The sequence below is a fragment of the Peromyscus californicus genome, unplaced genomic scaffold (genome assembly GCF_007827085.1).
Source record: "Peromyscus californicus insignis strain IS unplaced genomic scaffold, ASM782708v3 Scaffold_3__1_contigs__length_106647218, whole genome shotgun sequence".
NCBI classification, from domain to species: Eukaryota; Metazoa; Chordata; class Mammalia; order Rodentia; family Cricetidae; genus Peromyscus; species Peromyscus californicus.
This window is the reverse complement of record NW_026294551.1, coordinates 12449270-12464690: the sequence shown is the minus strand read 5'-3', so window position 1 is coordinate 12464690 and position 15421 is coordinate 12449270. Positions and strand designations below refer to the sequence as shown.

Sequence of the window (15421 nt, the reverse complement as noted above, 5' to 3'; positions counted from 1 at the left end):
GGGCAAGTGGTATGCATAACTAAGCAGGCATGGTCAAGGAGTGGGCCATTATTGACCCATAACTATCTCAGCTCCATCTCTCCTGCAAGGTGGTCTGGCAAAGTTGTAAGAACTGTGTGAAATCTCTCCTGGGGGACAAGATCCTTTTCTGTATGACATCAAGCTTTAGCCTTTCTCTTTTCACAACATGAGGTTTCTGGGGAAAGTTTAATTCTTTGGAGATTATTATTTTAAGTCTGATCATCTAAGGAAGGGGCATAAATGGTTCTAGAATATCTCTTTTCCTGCCAGTCCTGTGTTCCTAGTCCTTTAGAGAGCAAGCTATTTCACAGTTCTGGTTTGATACATCTGGTCCACATGCACCTGCATTCTTGCTTTAGGAACAGACCTCTCCCTTGTTGGAATCATTACTGTGTGTTTGTTAGCAGTGAACCTAATCCTCCCCAAAATTCCTGATCTCTAGGAATGTTTTTATGAGATATTTGATTATTTCCTCAAGCAGTTGCTATTGTGAAACAGAAAGTGAGGATAGTCCATGTATGCAAAGCCCATAAAATGTTAATCTACTCTTTGATATATAGGACATAAAATATGGTATCAACGTTCAATCTAAATTCAATACAAGGAGAAATGACTGACTTTTTCATGTGCACCAAGTGCTGGGCCAGTGAGTCTTATCATAATGAAGGTATAGATTTACTTTATTTGCTCATCTTAAAAAATGTACTACTGCCGGGCGGTGGTGGCGCACGCCTTTAATCCCAGCACTTGGGAGGCAGAGCCAGGCGGATCTCTGTGAGTTCGAGGTCAGCCTGGACTACCAAGTGAGTTCCAGGAAAGGCGCAAAGCTACACAGAGAAACCCTGTCTCGAAAAACCAAAAAAATAAAAAAAATAAAAAAAAAATGTACTACTAATGTTGACTGGCTTATGTATTGCATAAATGTACATGTGTGGAGTTGGGTGAAAATGCAAGGATTTTTAAGGTAAATTCGTATTATTGTATTATTGAAAATAACTATACACAAAGTGTTTAAGAACATGAAACCTACAGATTCAGTTCCCTAACGGTGATTTATTTGGTACACTGATGAGCAATACCACTTTAACCCATGAATAATTAAAAGAAGTCTAAATACTTTCTAGTTCTCATTGCAGGAAGTCAGGTATGGGATTTTCCAATAATGGTATTGTGTCAGCTTTTGAAAATTTTGGATTCTACATTTTGGATCTTTAGATTTAATCGACATTTTTAATTTTTGTAAAAAAATAAAATTGTAAAAAGAAACCGTGATAGAAAGTACGCTGTAGAGAGGCAAATAGTAGGTCTAAAAGAATAGGCCAGGCGATGGTGGCGCACGCCTTTAATCCCAGCACTTGGGAGGCAGAGGCAGGCGGATCTCTGTGAGTTCAAGGCCAGCCTGGTCTACAGAGCAAGATCCAGGAAAGGCGCAAAGCTACACAAAGAAACCCTGTCTCGAAAATACAAAAAAAAAAAGAAAGAAAGAAAGAAAAAGAATGAATAGAAGTCCATTGAGGGATTTTTAGTCAGAGGACCAAAGAAGACTGATGCAAGACTGTGCCTTCTAGATCTGACAGGAAAGCTGCACTCATGAAAAGGGTAGCTGCTTAATCAAGACCTGAACAATGGCAGTACGAGTTAACATAGCAACAGAATGGGGGAAATCTCACAAGGCTGCACCCTTAGATAAGAGCTAGAGGCAATCATGGTTACTGAGAGAGGGAGAATCAGTCTTCACCAGGGATTAGCCCTCACTAGGCTCTCCAGTCCCAAGTAGTCAGCCCTAAACACATACTCATATGGGCAGCACTAAGTGGACTCAGCAGGTTGTATCTATAGATACATGCATTCATATATATGCCTCTGCATCTGAAAAGGGGAGATTATGACATTTTGGATGAATTATTTTCTTGCAGCTAGGAAATAATTCATCCAAAAGATATATAATGTTGTTCAACTTTGGAGATTTAATGTGACACTCTGAAAATCATTGCACTTTCAACGTAACTTTGAAGTAAAAGCATTTTGCATTTTAAAAATAGGCGTTTGAGTTGCTGGAAATAATTGTAAACTACGTTGTATAGTGTAATGGCATGTTTCAGTGCTTGTCCATACCCCAGAGGAAAAACACTTTGCACTCACAGCATTAAAAATACAATTACTGGCATTCTTAAAATCCCCTCCCCGCACTTCCTTACTTTGTAATCACTGGCACTACTCATGGCAATATGTGGCGAAATGCTGCATGCAACAAACAGCAAGAACAGGAAACCATCCATTTCCCCAAACCAGAATATCACCAGGTCCTGCAAATACAAACGGAACTTTAGTGGAAAATCAAAGTAGCATTTATCATGAGACCTCAACTCAAAATAACAAAAGAAGCTAGAAATATTTCAGGACCTACTTGGGAGTATATATCAAAAAAAAAAAAAAAAAAGCAGAGAGGTTTTGAAGAGATACCTTCATACTCATGTTAAAAACACCATTAAAATAACCAAGAGGTGGAAATAACTCAAATGCTATTAGTAGATGCATGAAGAAACAAAACTAAATAAGCACATAGGTGTATAATGAATATTGTTCAACTTTAAAAGGAAGAAAATTTTGTCAAATGTTTCAAGATAGATCCACTTGGAATATATACTACTAAGTGAAATAAACCAAGCAAAAAAAAGTTCAAATATTGTATATTTCTATTACATGATATACTTAAAATAGTCACATTCCTAGAAACAGAAAGCAAGATGGTGGAAGGAACAGAGAAGAATTAAGAGATTATAGAATGAAATTGCTATTTAGATACAGAACATCTCTTGGATGAAGAAAATCTGGATGTTAAGTTCACAATAGTATGGATATACTTAAAACTAATGAATTTAAGATGCTCAGTTTAATGTTATGTGTTTCAAATGATGCAAACACAGCAATAACAACTCAGGAATTGTGACCTGTGGTTAACAGATATGTTAGGTCTGTCTTTCAGCAAACTAGAGGTTGACAGGAAGAGAGACCTCAGCAACTGGGTGGACATGTTCTGTAACTCAGAACTGTAAAGGAAACTGTCACTGAACCTACCTTGGAGTTAAAATATAAACCACTACTCCTAAATATGCCCAAGCAGAATATAGAACTATCCCATGGAAATAATGGCAGAAAACAACACCGGCCTGTCTTTCAAGAGTTCTACAGTTCTCAAACTTTATGGTTTTGGAGTCTATGTGTACAAATCCCAGGGTTTTCTCTAGGTAAGGAAGTGTGTTTCCCAGTGTCATTATAGGAGTGAAGATGAGTGCCATTGGAGATGGCACAAAGTGCACCTGTCCATTTAGATTCTGAGAAACCTTGAAATAAAATGGAAAAAAACAAAGGGTGGGGGTGACCAGAGAGATGGCTCAACAGTTAAAGAGTGCATGTTGCTCTTGCAGAGAACCCATGTTCAATTCCCAGCATCCACATGAGCCTTATAACTGTCTGTAACTACAGTCATGGGATCTGATGCCCTCTTCTGGCCTCTTTGGGCACTGCATGCACATAGTACACAGACATACGTGTAGGCAAAATAAACATACATGTAAAATAAAAACAAATAAATCTTTTTTTTAATGAAAAAGAAAATTAAGAAGGTGTTAAGAACTATTTCTTCTGTCCAGGTTTTCTTTTTCTCTTTGGGATCCTGGTGATCAACCCCAGCAGGGCCTTAAACATGCTAAGTATAACTCCAAGCTACATTCCCCAGCCCCTGGTTTAAATTTTCAAAGACTTCCCTTAAATCCCCACTTGCTGAGTCATTCCATGTCCTCCCTGATCACAGGGCCAGTAATATAAGACCTTAGTTCACAGGTATGGACACACACATATATTCATTATTAACCCATCAAGTATATTCTGCCTTACTTTTCCCATTATCAGCAGAAAATCCACACTGGCATAGACTCCCAGCACTGCTGATTCAGTGGAAGCCAATCTGACACATTTTTCAAAGCAAGATTACCCGTGGCCGGTCCACTTCTGGTAGTTTTTTTGTTTGTTTGGTTTTGGTTTTTGTTGTTGTTGTTGTTTTGAGACAGGGTTTCTCTGTGTAACAGTCCTGGCTGTCCTGGAACTCACTTTGTAGATCAGGCTGGCCTTGAACTCACTGAGATCCACCTGCCTCTGCCTCCCAAGTGCTGGGATGAAAGGCATACACCAACATTGCCCAGCTTTGTGCCAACACTGCCTAGCTTGGCTGGTCCATTTCTAATCTTGCTTCTGATATGAAATATCTAGAGACAGTTTTAAATATGTCTCTTGTTGTCAAACAGAAAATGATAATCACCATAAATACTTAAAATAGGAAGGAAGCTGTCATTAAGTGGCTACATAGACGATGACTGTCCAACAAAAATGATGAAATGGGAAACACTGGGAACGGATGCTTTTACATTTTATGGGGTGCCATTTGTCATTTGTTAGCCTTATGTCCAGTACAATCAAGTCCAACATAGAAAGTCCCTGCCTAGGTTAGTATCTTGTAGTGCACTCCCAACCTTTTCCTCTAGAAGTTTCAGGGTTTGGGTCTTACATTGAGATCATTCATCTGTTTGGCATTGATTGTAGTGCAGAGTGAGCAATTAGTTTCATTCTTCTATGTGCAGATATGCTGTTTTTTCAATATTTGTTGAAAATGCTATCTTTTCTGCAGTGTGAATTCTTGGTATATTTGTCAAAATCAGATGGCTGAAATTGTAGCAATTTATATCTAGGTCTTCTATCCACTGATCTAAATGTTGTTTTTGTGCTAATACCATGCTGTTTTATTGCTATGGCTCTGTAGTATAACTTGAAATCATATACAGTGGAATCCCTGGCAATATTAATTTTACTCATAATGGTTTTGACTACATTGGGGTCTTTTGTGTTTCTATATGAATTTTAAGATTATTTTACTGGTTTTGCTAAGAGGGGCAATGGAATTTACCCGAGATTGTGCTGAATCTCAAGATTACTTTTGGTAGGATGGCCATATTCATAACACTAATTCTTCAAGTACACCCATGTGCAGGAAATATCTTCCCATTTTCTACTGTCTTCCTTAGTTTATTTTAAATGAAATTGGGGGGGTAGAGAATTTCATGCATAAGTACTGTTTTTTTCCTCATTTCCACTCCTTCCTCTACATCCCCAATCCCTCCTATGTCCCTCTGATTCCATCTCAAATCCATTACCTCCTCTAATTATTATGGTTACACACACACACACACACACACACACACACACACACACACACACACACCACATCTATACTTATATATAACCTACTGAGTACATTAAGCATTTAGTGATGCTATGTGTTTAGGGCTGATCAATCAGGGAGTTTGCCACTGAATAAAACATAGTTTCTTCAATGTATAAAATTTTTATTATAGAGGTCTTTCACTTCCTTGATTAAGTTTATTCCATTTTACGTATTTTAAGAATTATTAGCTGGGCACTGTTGGCATATGCCTTTAATCCCAGCAATTGGGAGGCAGAGGCAGGCAGATATCTATGAGTTTGAGGCCAGCCTGGTCTATAGAGTGAGTTCTAGGACAGCCAGGGCTACATAGAGAAACCCTGTCTTAAAAAAATATTTTAGCCGGGCGGTGGTGGTGCACGCCTTTAATCCCAGCACTCGGGAGGCAGAGCCAGGCGGATCTCTGTGAGTTCGAGGCCAGCCTGGTCTACAGAGCAAGATCCAGGAAAAGGCGCAAAGCTACACAGAGAAACCCTGTCTCAAAAAAAAAAAAAAAAAAAAAACCAAAAAAAAAAATATTTTAAAAAGCATTATTCATTTATGTATTTTATGTATATGGGTCTTTTTCTGTATGTGAATTTACACAACAGACAAGAACATCTGATCCCATTATAGGAAGTTGTAAGATACCATGTGAGTGCTGGAATTGAACTCAAGAACTTTGCAAGAGCAGCCAGTGCCCTTAACCACTGAGCAATCTCTCCAGCCCTCATTTCATGCTTTTGAGGCTATTGTGAGTGGGATTATTTTCCTGCATTCCTTTTCAGTATTTCATTGGTATTTAGGTAGACTACTGATGATGCAGTATTTATTGGTTTTAGGAGTTCATAGCATAGTCTTCTTTAAATGTTTAATCATTACTACTATTACTACTACTACTACTACTACTACTACTACTACTATTATTATTATTATTATTATTATTATTATTATTATTATTATTATTATTTTGTGTAATGTGTCTGCATGAGTGAGTGTAAGCCACATCAGCAGAGGACAACTTCCTGGAGTCAGTTCTCTCCTTCCATCTTTATGTAAATTCTAGGGATTAAACTCATGTCATCCAGTTTTCATTGTAAAAGCTTTTGCCTTCCCAGTAAGCCATGTCACTGGCAAGGTGTTGCAGTCTTTAGGGTCTCTTATATACAAAATCAAATCATCTTGAAATAAGAAAACTGACTTCTTCCTTCCCTATTTGCATCATTTGTTCTGACTGCTTTAGTGCTCTAACTACAACATGAAGCATAACATTGAGTAAGAGCAGAGAAAGTGGGCACACCCTTGTCTTGTTCCTGAATTTAATGGAAAAACTTTGAATTCTTCTCCTTTTATATGATGTTGGCTTTGGGTTTGTCATAAATGGCCTTTATTGTATAGAGATATGTTGCCTATATTCCTATTCTCTCTAGCATTTTTCTAATTATTTCTTTTATTTTTTGAGATTATAACATAATTATGTTATTTACCCCTTCCCTTTCCTCCCTCCAAACCCTTATAGTATCCCTCCTTGCTCTCTTTTTCATAATTGGTGTTATGTACATGTGGGTATGCACATATGTATTCCTGCATACAAAAATAAAACCTGCTCAGTCTATATACTATTACTTGTATATATAGGTTTTCAGGGTTGGCCATTTGGTGTTGGATGATCAACTGGCGTGCTCTTCCCTGGGGAAGACTGATTCTCCTGCTCTCAGCACTCCTTAGTTGTTTGCATTTCTTTGTGTAGGGCTGAGGCCTCATGAGCTCCCCCACTAACCTCATCCATGTTAGCATGACTACTGGTATTGTCTTTGCTCAGCTCATAATGGAAGACATTGGAGTTGTCAAAGGCATTTCATTTTCTACAATTATTAAGATGATTGTGTAACATCTGTTCTTGAAGCCACTTATATGATTACTTAATTTTACTTATGTACATATCTTCATCCATCTCTGCATCTCTGAAATGAAGTCAGATTGATCATAATCCTTTTAATTTGTTCCTGAATTTTCTATATGAATAATTTGTTGAGAATTTCTACATTTATGCTCATCAAAGAGATTAGTCTGTAGTTTTCTCATTTTGTTGTCTCTGTCTCTATGTGGGTTTGGTACTGGAATAATGGTGCCTTCATAAAAAGAGACTCGAAGCATTCTCATCTCTTCTATTTTTGTATAATCTGCTAAGCATTGGTTTTAACTCTTCTTTAAGAATCTGGTAGAATTCTCCATCAAGACCTGGACTTTTTTTTTTAGTCATAAGGTTTTTATTACTCCTTCAGTTTTATTGTTTGTTACAGGTATGTTTAAATTATTTATCTCATTTTGGTATGGCATATGCATCTATAAATTCATCCATCCTTGGCAAAGAATGCAAATTAAAACTACTTTGAGACTGGATCTCACCACACTTAGAATAGCTACTTTCAAGAAAACAAAGAACAAGTGGTGGAGAGGAAGTGGGAGAGGGGAGCTTTATTCACTCTCAGTGGGAGTATAAATCGGTGAGGCTACTGGAGACATCAATGTGGAGGTTTCTCAAAAAGCTAAAAATAAAGCTACCATTTGACACAGGTATACCATTCCTGTAGAATTATCCAAAAGACTCTAGACCTAACAGCAGAAAAAGCTGCTAGGGAAGAAAAGTCATCAATGGACCCTGCTTGCTACAATACTTACCTGCCAGGCAAGATAGAACCACTAGTGCAATAGTAGCAAGACCATTAAGGGAGTAACTAATCGTTTTGCAACTAGATTTGAGATCTTCTCCATGGAAGGGAATTAAGTGACTGTTACTGTAAATCTGGTCAAACACCTATAACTGGGGAGGTCACAGTACCTATGGGAGAATGAATGTACTACTGACGTTTTAATGAACAGACAGGTAGTCATAATGCCTCCTAAATACATGTTTATACCCATAGACTCATGCTACTCTCAGCTAGGGTCAAATAAGTTTCTTCTTGCAGAAGGTGACAGCTGCTGCAGAGAACTGGTCAAAGTGCTGACTGAGAATAAGTGCTGACTTTTGAATACTCAGCCCTAAAGAACACATCAATATCATCCCATCCCAGACCAAGGGGACAATCATAGAAGAGGGGTAGAAAGACTAGCAGGAGGGAGGGAAGTGCCATGAAATTCTGTCTCCAAGCTAATCTTAAGGCCACTGCAACCACAAACATAAAGTAGCTGTAGCTTCCTGCAAAGCATCTACACGTGAGGGTGGGGTGAGGTGTTAAGACTACTAGGGAAGAAGGGAATCAACAGAGGTAGGAAAGGAGTAACAGGGAATTATTAAAATGAACATTATCACAATGCATTCTATACATAAATGAAATTGTCAAAAATAAACTGAAACTTTCTCAAAGAAATGGAAAGTCAGTGTCACTTCTGGGATGGAACCACAAAGAAAGGAAGTAGTGTGACTGTAAAGCATGATGGCATTTTCTCTGTTCTATTTCTCACCAATGCTTCCCTTCTATAAACTTCTAAAGCCAGGGTTGTAAAAATGCAGTCCGTACATATCATTCTTGCAATGCAAACAAACTGACTAGTTGAAGGCATGAGCTCGGTGGCATACAAACTATGAGAACACAATAACCATCCTTAGGATCAACAATTAAATATGAGCAATGTAGGTTCACTGTCAATTTCTTAATTGTTCGGGATAAATGAATGTAATACTTACAGATGTAAAAATAGCTTTCTCAATTCTAATATACTGTGAATGGTTGAACATATGAAGGAGCCCATTGCTGATGATATTCATTAGGATAGGAAAGCAGTGTAGCCTCTTGGTATTACACACAACTGAAAACCTGTAATCCTTGAAACAAACCAAAACAAACAAGTAAGATAAAATCCTTGAAAAATAAAGTTATTGCACACACATGTGCACACACACACAGTTCAAACAGTCACATTTTAGCTATTTGTTGATCTTCAAGTTAACTAGCTTTTCTATGCCTTCATTTCTCATCTATGAAAGAGGAGTCTAAATGGGATCATACATGGTTTGAGTTAGACTATATATATTAGATCCTTACACAGTGGGTATGACAGAAATAGAATCCACGTAATACTAAATTTTACTAATGTAACTAATTTTGTATCACTTCATCCCTGATTTGCTGATAAGGAAACTTCAGTAAGTAGGGTTTAAATCTGCCCTAACACGGAAATATTGTCAGTTTCTGGTGAGGGAGCAGATAGGAAGTAAATATGGAAAAAAAGAGATTTTCATGGTTACAGTGCTACTATCAATAGTTTGTGTAGTAAATCTACAAGATACACCAAGCATCTGTCAAGCAAGTAGTTTCCCAAAGTTGACATAAAATGATGCCATTTTTCACAATGTATTAAAACTGAACTCAATGAGAAATCTTTTAAGACTTCTAGTTTAGTCTCATATTACTTGTAGAAGGAAAGAAAGACATACTTTTGATTAGTTTTGTCTCTTAACTTTACTGAAATGCAAATGAGACTCAAGTTCTTCTTATAATTAGGATGTATTTGCAACAGATGTGCTCCTTGATGGACTCCCCAATGGCTTTCACTTAACTTGAAATATATGAAGATAGCACATGGAGAATACTTTCCTATTTTAGATTTCATTACAGAATTTAATGTGTTTTTTCAATATGTAAAATATCATCCACTTGACTGTTGAATAAGATTAAATTCATAATTACATTAATGATTCTGTTGTATAAAAAGTCATTTAGTTTAAGAAACACACTCATTCCCTTTTAATGCAAAATTACTTAATTTAAAACATTGTTTCACCAAAATATCATAGTTTATTCAATACGTACTCATATATTTTGCTGAGTCGAGTTACTATACACTAGTTTTCCAAAGTCTTAAAAATAAAATGTAGCCTTTTGATATTGTTTGAGTATGTGTGGAAAACATACCTTTTGTCTCCCAGAAACTATAATAGCTCCGTTGTATGAGAGGCTTTCAGTACCATTTCTGTTTTCAAAGTCATCTACTTCCAAAACTATGTTTTGATGCTTCAGTGACTGTATGAAATCCTCAATATTTGATTCTAGTATGATTGAAACAACAAAAGGCAATGTGAAAGCAAGTCAAATTGTTTATGAGCCCTACAAAGTTAACATTCCTAGTATACCATAAGAGGTGTACTTTATGTACAACATAATAATACTATTGGCCTAGAAAGATAAATCACTCACTCATCCATCTTCTATTTAGTAAATCTTACATTACGATGAATTAATATCATCATTAATATCAAGAATAATTCTATTTTTGTAATTTTTCCTTTAATATGTGTATAAATTTAAAATTTCTGGAAATTAATATGAGAAATACTACAGATTATTCAGCTTAATAACATTTTCCTCTTTTCCCTATTCTTACCAAAAAAATAAAAATAAAAATACATATACAATTCATGTTTTCCACATTTGCATACATATTTCATAATGTATCTTTCTTGGGAAATTAGAAGAGTACCACTATCAAATTAAAAATTTTTATGTATTCTAAAAGAAGAAAATGGGTGAAATTACTAGAGAGAGAAAAATAAAAATTGAGAAAAACCCACAGCCTGGTGCACAGAGGAGAAAAAGATGTAATAGGAAACCAGTTTCTACAACATCAAAATTCAAGGGGATAACTGAGTTATCAAAGCATGCTCTGAGCCACAGTCAGGGTCGTTACTGTCCAGGTAGAGCTGGAGCAAGAGGAGCAGTCAAGGGCCATCCATGCTCCACAGTGACAGCTGCTATAGTCGTCTCTGGGAACACTCCTCATATATAAGGGATGATGTCTAAGAAGAACAACAGGGCAAGACTTGGAGTAACCCCAAGCAACAATCAAAGAAAACCATAATGGACAAAAAAAAAAGAGCCCCTTTTTTCTGCACAGAGCCCTAGAATTGGACAAATAGGATTAAACTTCAAACAAATCTAAGTTCCCCAAAATGTGATGGGACACATATAGAAAAACCATGTTTCCATGTCCCCTGGGGCAGTCACACATCACAACTCCATTTCATATAGGGCACAATAATGGTAGCTCACATTCATACAAACCAAACAAGGTTTGTCAGTCTTCTCTCATATGAAAAGATGAACACATTGTTAACAATCCCATCAAACTTAGAGGAGAAAGAAATATGACAGAATAAATCCCCCAAATACTTGACAACTGAGTACAAGGGGGGCGGGAATGAGTGAATACAGTGTATTACCCTCAGGTTGAATGGAGAATAAGCTATGAGAGGTCAACAATCTGACGGGCAAAGGACAATTCTAAATGTTAGGAAATAACATATAATTCAAAACTTTCAGCTTTAAAGAAACAGTAAATTTTACTCCCCAAACATGAAATGAAAAAGAATGAAGAATAAAAGTGAAGACACTTTACAATCTTGAATCAAAAATACCTGTGAAAATGGGAATCAGCAAGAAATTTAAGAAAGGACGGCTACTGTGAATGTTTTAACATCTTCAGAAGAAACATAAAATCTTTCCTTTCTAGTTACTTAAGCAGTTATAAAATAATTACTACCAGGCATGCTAGTGCACACTTTACTGCTGGCACTTGGGAGGCAGACAAATTTCTGTGAGTTCAAGGCCAACTTGGTCTACAAAGCATATTCCAGAATGGCTAGGGCTGTTGCACAGAGAAACCTTGTCTCAAAAAACCAAACTAAACCAAACCAAACCAAACAACAATTATCCATTCTCTGATATAACAAAGTAACTATTCCTGAATCTTGAATTTCATTCAAGAGCATGAAGTGGAGACATGTCATCTTTGCAAGTCAATCAGTATGTATTGTATACATGATACAGGGTAAGTAACAAAGAGGTGGGAACAAAGAGATCTAAAGACAGTCTTCAGCTAAGATAAAGGCTTACTTCTCTCCCTCAGAACAGCTATGGCTGTAGGTGTAAAGGACGGAGGTTAGACTGGACAGTGACAAGTCCCTTGTTCCTTGTTCCCACCAGCCTTGTCCTCTCCAAAATCAAAGAAACTGCACTGCTCCTCACAAGTCATTTTCTATAAATGCACATTTTTCTTCTGCCAAGATTTTTTTGCCCCCCTCATGTACTCTTTAACAGTTAAAGATTTATTTCTGCATTAAAATGCTGATCTCTATTCACCTGTGTTGTTGATGACCAATAGGCTTGTTCGCAGACCCTGAGGGAGTTGTCCAGGGGACAGGAAATACAATTCTGGTTTAAATTCCCAGTTGGTTTTTTGCACTGTCACAGCATAAGCCACCTTTTCCATAATCAATGGGAACAGTGCAATTCCAAGAATCAATAGACTAAACAATAAAGAAAAGTTACCATAGGAAGCTATAGCAATTTGTCCTCAGCAATATAGTCTACAACTGTTTGTTAGATATTAATTCTACTTTATAGCAACTATAATTTTAAGTGTTAATGTTCTAAAAGTAGTATCTCAACATGTCACAGTACTAAAAGGCATCGTTAAATAAACATTATTTAATCTCACTACAAAAACTAAACAGCAGGCCAGGCATTGGTGGCACACGCTTTAATCCCAGCACTCGGGAGACAGAGGCAAGCAGATCTCTCTGAGTTCGAGGACAGCCTGGTCTACAGAGTGAGATCCAGGACAAGCACCAAAACTACACAGAGAAACCCTGTCTCAAAAAAACACCCAAAAACTAAACAGCATGTATTCATAAGCCCAATCAAGAATTAATATACAGGCAATCCCACTGTCAGTAAAATCAATACTGTATCAATTTCTTCTCTAGCAGGAATGCTAAGTACTGTGCTTTACTTTTAGATGTCCTTATAGTTTAAAACCTTAAAATTTTTTTGTCTTAAAAAACTGATGGTACTCTGATACTCACAAGGTCAAAAATGCTTTTCTCTCTCGTTTCAGTTTTAGGATGCGAAGCCGTGCTATTGCACAGACCTGCATTCTCCAGTGGCTCATGACACTCACAGTCTTCTGCACTTCAGAAAGAGAAGGACAAGCTGGCTCCATTTCATTTAAGCTTTCTGAGTCTCTTCTTGTTTCTCTTTTCCCAAAGTCTGTATGAACACACACACACACACACACACACACACACACACACACACACACACACACATATTACAAATATCATCCTAAGGCGTAATAGACTTTTCTAATTTTAAATATTTTGATATTTAATAAAATAATTTTATGTCTGATCTTATTTTACATTTTTATTCAAAGTAATTATTTTAATAACATTTGCACTCTCTCATGAAGCTTATACACCATCACTGGCTTCAGTGTTTTCTCTTTATAGTTATATTTTATAATTTCCAACACAATGAAAATTTAAAGATTAATAAAAATGTTTTGCATTACATTGCAAAACATGGTAAAAACATACAATAATATCAAAACTCTATATACTCCCTGAGAATATCTGCCAAATATATGCCAAAAGCAGAATTCAGAAAGGCAAACATTCAATTGTCGTACTATTCTGAAGGAGTTCAAGATAATCCTTTTCACAGGGATCAGCAGTTGTTAATGCTTAAACACTTACTACTAAGGCATCAATAATCTGGACTTGTTAGGAAAGGATCATTAGCTCTGAAAATACTTAACATATCTATGCTACCCAGATCTGTGGGCTATAAGCAGCATGGCTTGGCTTGGGAAGAATCATCTAACTGTTCTTCAATCAGAAATCCTCATCTGTAAAATTGTGTCAATCACAATTGTTGGAAGAATTATTATAGGAGGGAGCTATGGGTATATCCCAATATTTATCCACATTGATCAAAGTGCCTGTAAAAGGAAGATCTCCAAAATGGCAGCTATTATATCCCATTAAATTACCTGGAAGTTGGTAAAAACTCTCTCCATTTAGGTCTTTTTCTCTTAACAAGCAAGAACTAATTTTTATAAGAAGTGATACTCAGACCCCATACCTTTGATCAAGAACATTCACAATTTCAAAGTGACCAAGAAACAGTAAATATCAGGAGACAGAACTGCTGCAATACCAAGTAGTTAGAATCAACACCTAAGAATGGACCTGTGGCTAGCTGTACTGATGATGTCAGAAAACCTAACGGTCCATGTCAAATTTACAGTGGGTCACACTCCTTAAAAAGTCATAAAAGCTAATTTGACACATAGCCATTTATTAATTGATTCTGTGACTTATACAAATAGTTTTACTTTGTTTGGTAGTTGATTCTCCCTCCAGATTCATGAAGACTTCATTCAGAGTTGACATGGAAACTTCATAATTCATCAAGCCCTGGCCAGAATATTTATCAAGATCTCTGAAGAAGTCTAAGTCAACAGAAGGAACATATAAAGTTTTAGAACAATATAAATATACTAACCCTAATAAATTAACATTTATCTTAAATATGATATTTAATAATGTTCAGAAATTTCATATCTTTGGAATATAATCATAATTTAAAGGAAAAAAACACTCTCAGAAATTATTATGCCAAACTTCATTTTCAAGGTGTCTCACTTTATCACGTATTCATGGGTTTTTTGTTTTGTTTTGAGACAAGGTTTCTCTGTGTAGCTTTGGTGCCTGTCCTAGATCTCACTCTGTAGACCAGGCTGGCCTTGAACTCACAGAGATTCACCTGGCTCTGCCTCCCAAGTGCTGGAATTAAAGGCGTGCACCACCATCGCCGGGCTATCTTGAATTCTTAGATTATTACTTTCCTACAAACTTCTCTGAGGAAATATCAGCAGTCATAAAGACTATAGTGGTTTTTGTTTTTGTTTTTGTTTTTTTTTTTTTACCACCAGTCAAAAAACCCAGGTAAGCTTCTGCCCATATCTGGGGTTCCTTTTGGATGAGTGTAACTCTTGCAACTGCTCCCTCAAAGGCTACCCCTTTTACTTATGCTCTGAATTTTATCCCCCAAGGATCTCTCAAGGTGAACTCCTTTCCCTTCCATCATAATTTTCTTCTGTACCTGCTGGGTCAGGCAGAATGTTATGGTGTCCACCAAACAAAGACAAACAATAGCTTCCTCCCATCCCTCTCTGTATACAAGTTTGGCTCCAAAAATTTGTCCACATTTAATCTGTCACATCTTACAAACAGTTCAGGTCCATATATGTCATTCTCCTCCACAGAAGCTGCTCTCTTCTAGGTCACCAAGACTTTCA

The 15421-nt window shown here is 36.7% G+C and overlaps 1 protein-coding gene across 1 annotated transcript in view; it reads right to left on the bottom strand.

The window, feature by feature from the left end:
• LOC128122157 (ATP-binding cassette sub-family A member 6-like) overlaps positions 1–15421 on the bottom strand; it is a 69965-nt gene that overhangs the window by 19841 nt on the left and 34703 nt on the right. Inside the window, exons 17-22 of the mRNA XM_052757477.1 lie at positions 14456–14572; positions 13143–13326; positions 12418–12584; positions 10195–10328; positions 8967–9104; positions 2220–2327 (exon numbers count right to left, since the gene is read on the bottom strand). Of these exons, the coding sequence (XP_052613437.1) occupies positions 2220–2327; positions 8967–9104; positions 10195–10328; positions 12418–12584; positions 13143–13326; positions 14456–14572 (848 nt within the window). The remainder of the gene's footprint in view (positions 1–2219; positions 2328–8966; positions 9105–10194; positions 10329–12417; positions 12585–13142; positions 13327–14455; positions 14573–15421) is intronic.